Raw genomic sequence first — 5,000 nt, forward strand, 5'->3', positions numbered from 1 at the left:
ACGGGATTGTCTAGCGTTTTGCCTTTGGAGGTCGGATTCATGCGGATGTGCTCCCTGAGCATTACGGGTTCCCGGACGACGCGGTTCAGGTGATACGTTGGCTTGGGGTTTACGGGATTGTCTAGCGTTTTGCCTTTGGAGGTCGGATTCATGCGGATGTGCTCCCAGAGCATTACGGGTTCCCGGACGAGGCGGTTCAGGTGATGCGTTGGCTTGGTCGGGTTTTGTACGGCGAAAAAAGCCAGCAATGGTTCGAAAGAATCCTGGTGTATTGTTGTCGGATTTGGGAAACCGCCCGGGGCCAGGTCGAGGCGTATGCACAACCTCGCGTGGCTTGGCTGGCTCTTTAGGTGTCTTGTTTTCAGGTGATGCGTTGGCTTGGTCGGGTTTCGTACGGCGAAAAAAGCCAGCAATGGTTCGAAAGAATCCTGGTGTATTGTTGTCGGATTTGGGAAACCGCCCGGGGCCAGGTCGAGGCGTATGCACAACCCCGCGTGGCTTGGCTGGCTCTTTAGGTTTCTTGTCTTCGGGTTTAGGAAATCGGCTGGGTGCTCGAGGCACAATGGCGACATTCTCTCCCTCGCCACGCCCTGGCGGTTCGTCGTACCCCTGCCACCTGAATGAAGGAGAGTTGAATATCAGTTGCTGCTGACATGTCAGATGATGTGCTCACGTGTCACCACTGTTATACAACGAGACTTCATCGTTTGGAAGCTGCACGGGGTATGCAAAGGGTGTCCATGCGATCGACACAATAAAAAAGGCGAGTACGAAGCGCATGTCGTTCGTTCCAGTCGACGACTTGCAAGTATTAAGGCGAGGGAGATCGTGAGATTGTGACAGACGTGTTTATCACAAGTAAAGGGTGACAGGTAGTGAGAGATTGAAGAAGTGAGGCCAGCTCGTTGATTCCAAGTCGCATGTCTCGGTACACTTATACTACACCCTCTGATGAGCAATATTGAATACGAGATTGATGCAGGATGAAACGTGAGTCATGGGCAAGGGTGTCACCAAACAATGAAACGAACGTGGGTGGTTTCTCCCAGTTGAGGTTGTCATCGCCACCGGGCATCCTAACAACCAATTGGTGTCGGAATGTGTGCATCAGCGGCTGGCCAATTCAGTAACTGCCGTCGTCGCGCAGTTGGGAGATATAAGGGGTTCGGATGTCTGACGCGTTGAATGCGCGTGGGAGACATGGTATAGACCGGAACGATCGTAGGCGGACTGCTCCTGGACGATTTTCCCACATGTTTAACAAGGGACACTGTATGACACAGGGCTCGGCCATGACAGGTATGTTTTGGCGGTGTGTTGGAACATGGGCGGCATGTGCTATGAACCAATCGTAGGTTGTAAAGATCGCAGTTGCTGACTGTCAGATGCACTGCTATCGTCGATAGGTGGGCCGGTCGGCTCTCCGCACGATTGCTGATGAGCTAGATTAGCGAATTCAGATACCGCTATAGGAAGGGAAAAAAAACAACGCACAGTGCCGTATGCTTCACACGTCGCTCCGTGTTCCGACGCCCTTGTCTCCGCATGGCCAACACACACCGCGCTTCGGCTCCATTGCCAACCCCCCATCCCCCGAGTACATCTTATATCCTCTGACCAGCCACCAGCACGCTCAAATCCTACAGCGCACAAACGAATGCGAACAGCGTAACCTCCACAATGCCAACAATGCCCGTCACGAGAACAACGATCCATCCGGGGGTCTTGAATTCCCTCCCTCCCCAGACGCGCTCCCTGCGCTCGTTCAGGCGGCTTCCGGAACGGAGAGATAGACGGCGAATGGGAGGGTAGTTCGAAGTGATGGGGCGAGTTGGTTCAGGCAGCGAACTGAATGCAACAGACGACTCGGGTAGGCCTGAGAGAATCCGCAGGCGTACAGAAACACTATGAGATGTTTCTCCGGCGTCACGACGTTGCTGAGGACACGATTGCGGATTTTCGGGATGTTGTCGAGAACCCGGGGGTGGAGGGGTTGTGTCCTCGTCCGCAAATTGATGTCGTGCGTGTCGACGGCGCTGGAATTCGACAAGAAGCAGCAGAAGGGACAGAATGACGTACAGCAGACCGACTGTTACTGCGGCATGAGTAGATGTTCGACTGATGATATGTGAACGCACTCCGATAGAATTCTCGGTTGAACAGCTTGAGAATCAGAACGCTGTATCCCAAAGTCGCCATCGCAGTTCGAGAATAGGCGCCCTCGAACGTTCGAAGTCGAGCTCGGATCTCATCTTCCTCTCGTGGGTCAGTGACCAGGAAGGACGACGCTCGATGTGCATTGTAGGTGTGTCGTGGATGGGATTGGTGGGTCTGAAGCCTGGGAGATGACGATGGGACGGGCATCATACGCCGGCGGACGACCTTCATTACATGCTTAATGGAAGATTAATACACACTCTGAGTGAATTTTGAGCAATTCGAGATAGATTGTGTAGAAAGTGCAACGAGGAGATGGTGGTTGAAAGGAACGATACCCGGCGGACGCGGCTGCGACTCGAAGCTCATCACCACATGAATACTCTTCAACTCTGCCCTCACGTAATACCAACATTGTTATCGAATTTGCCCAGCAAGGAGACTGGTACCGCACTAGGTGATTAATTGCAAAGACGATGACCGCGAAGGCATGTATAAGTTACACCCGGGTAGTAAATCCTCTGATGCACATGCTGTTGATGAGCAGCCTGCAGTAGCGAATACCATATTCAGGTCTCTCCTGGAAAACTTTTTCGGACGTTAACGACACTGCGCGCATTATTGGCCAACCGCCAAGTTGTCACAGCAATTCGAAACAGGTACATTCTGCAAAATCCCTAGAGGAGTTTCTTCTGATCTACCTCATCTACCTCCACCAGTGAGCGACAGTACATCACCATATTTACAACTCTACACGGAAGGAGTAAGCAATCTGCGGCAGTGTGCACGGTAATAGGGACCCACTCTGCATGGCCTGGACGTCCGTCGACTGGATGTAATCATCGAATTCGGCGAGCTTCTCCTGGAGCTCGTCCAAAGAGACCAGCTCATCCTCTGAAAATCGGTTACTCCATATTCAGCACATGTGAAGGGGAAGGGCGCACCGATGACAAGGGTGATCTGGAGCTTCTTGATACCGTACCCAATCGCAACCAGTTTACTGGCACCCCAGACGAGTCCAGGCTGCTCGATGCTCCTGACGCTGCTCTCGAGCGCAACCATGTCCGTCTCATCATCCCAAGGCTTGACATCGAGCGTAACGACGGACTTGGCGGCTGCCTTGGGCTTGTTCGCTTTCTTCGCGTTGTACGCCGCCACTCGTTCCTGCTTGATTCTTTCGGCCTCGGCATCGGCCTCCTCATCATCTGATCCGAAGAGGTCAATTTCTTCCTCCTCTTCCTCTTCCTTGACCGCAGGCTTGGCGGGGACGGCACTAGCGGCGGAGAAGAGCTTGCTGGAGGAAGCCTTGTCACCAGGGAGAGTAGCGTGCTCCGACGCGTAAGACTGGATGTGTTTGTACCAACGCGCGGAATGAGGGAACTCCGCCGGGCTGGGTGCACTTCCAAGGGAGTTGAACACACCAACATCGGCTTGCGAGGGAACGTGTCTGGAAATGAGTGGTCAATAAGACGTGAATGAGAAAGAACGTAGACAAGAAGAGATCAGAAAGCTAGGAATTGAAGGTGTCGTCGTGGCATATGCGGTGTCTAATCGCGCTCAGAAACACGGACCATAGCTTGTAAATCATCATTTCGAATGGAAGAAGAACCTGCATGCGACACGATGGAAGCGTGCAGGGCAGCAGCAAAGAAGACGACGCTAAGATTGACAGCACTCACCCATCAACATACGACCGAGACTTGAGATGTGCCTCGAGGGCGGGAAGACCGTTGAAATTTGCCATTATGGATGGTAATTTGGATGTTGATTGAAGTGTGGATGCTGAAGGGATGGACGTCGAGCTCGAGGAGAAAGTCAACTCAACTTTTTCGCTGCATGGCGGAAGCTTTTATGAACACGCGGTGACAGGTCACCACATGTTCATAAAAGCTACAACTCACCCAACAGACACCTTCCCATTGGTACTAGGGGAGCCCGTCTTGCTTCACTCATCATTCTAGGTGCAAGGGTCTTTTATTTGCTACATAGTTCTCATATCCCATCATGATATGTCCTGTGTCCCATCTCCTGTGTCCCATGTCCCATCTCCTGTGTCCCATGTCCCATGTCCCATGTCCCATGTCCTGTTTCCCATGTCCCATGTCCTGTGTCCCATGTCCCATGTCCTGTGTCCTGTGTCTTGTGTCCTGTGTCCTGTGTCCTGTGTCTTGTGTCCTGTGTCCTGTGTCCTGTGTCCTGTTTCTGTGAGTGCTTTATATAGTAAAGGTCCAGGGTAGAATACCTATTTGGTTAGGGTTGCAAGTCTTTTGTTCAGTCTATGTAGCTCTGTAGTCAATATGCCTCATGCATCCTATACCTTGCATGCATGTATTTAATGTACTATACAAGGGCATAGCACCCTTCAGGTGCAAGACTACACGGATCTATGTATCAATTGAGGTACAGTCTATATAAGCAGAAGCATAAGCCTTGCACTCTGTAAGTTAGCCATGGTGTGGTCTTGGTGCTCATCTAATAGAAGCATGCTATCTTGTCTAGTTTGCACTTGAGTAAGTGCTGTATAGAGCTGCCCATGTGCAAAAACATCACTCTGTCCATCCAGCACTGTTCAGTCTAGGGTAAGACCCTGACAGGCATTAAAGGTAGTTGCATATGCCAGTCAAAGTGGTATTTGCATACATATCACAGTCCAGCTGGCACAGAATGGTCAAAAGGAGAAATGGATCCATGGGATGCAGTGTATTGCATCCCCCACCTCACCATTGGAGTCAGGTGATCAGGTCATATGAGGTCATGCACAGCCATGCACAGCAGGTCACCTGACCATCCAATCCTTCCAGCAGGTTCCAGCACATGCCAAGGTATACCAGCTACTTCCATGT

The 5,000-nt window shown here is 51.6% G+C and overlaps 3 protein-coding genes across 3 annotated transcripts; all 3 read right to left on the bottom strand.

Annotated features, from left to right (window-relative positions):
• Positions 1–1,640: 1,640 nt before the first annotated feature.
• On the bottom strand, positions 1,641–2,364 carry DACRYDRAFT_59472 (uncharacterized protein; the record flags this gene model as incomplete). Its single annotated transcript, XM_040775563.1, has 2 exons — positions 1,641–2,089; positions 2,139–2,364. 2 exons carry the CDS (start codon positions 2,362–2,364, stop codon positions 1,641–1,643), a joined length of 675 nt encoding a protein of 224 aa, XP_040624112.1.
• A 387-nt stretch (positions 2,365–2,751) lies between these two features.
• Positions 2,752–3,938, bottom strand: DACRYDRAFT_25315 (elongation factor 1-beta). Its single transcript, XM_040774113.1, has 4 exons — positions 3,837–3,938; positions 3,102–3,604; positions 2,962–3,051; positions 2,752–2,907 (listed from the first exon to the last, which is right to left on the bottom strand). The coding sequence occupies exons 1-4, from the start codon at positions 3,899–3,901 to the stop codon at positions 2,900–2,902; spliced, it is 666 nt and encodes a 221-aa protein (XP_040624113.1). The 5' UTR covers positions 3,902–3,938; the 3' UTR covers positions 2,752–2,899.
• Positions 3,939–4,159: 221 nt separating this feature from the next.
• On the bottom strand, positions 4,160–4,339 carry DACRYDRAFT_59604 (uncharacterized protein; the record flags this gene model as incomplete). Its single annotated transcript, XM_040775572.1, has 1 exon — positions 4,160–4,339. A coding segment is annotated over one exon (180 nt), but the record flags the coding sequence as incomplete, so codon positions are not given.
• Between the last annotated feature and the right edge of the window lie 661 nt (positions 4,340–5,000).

This window comes from Dacryopinax primogenitus, assembly GCF_000292625.1.
Source record: "Dacryopinax primogenitus strain DJM-731 SS1 chromosome Unknown DACRYscaffold_24, whole genome shotgun sequence".
NCBI classification, from domain to species: domain Eukaryota; kingdom Fungi; phylum Basidiomycota; class Dacrymycetes; order Dacrymycetales; family Dacrymycetaceae; genus Dacryopinax; species Dacryopinax primogenitus.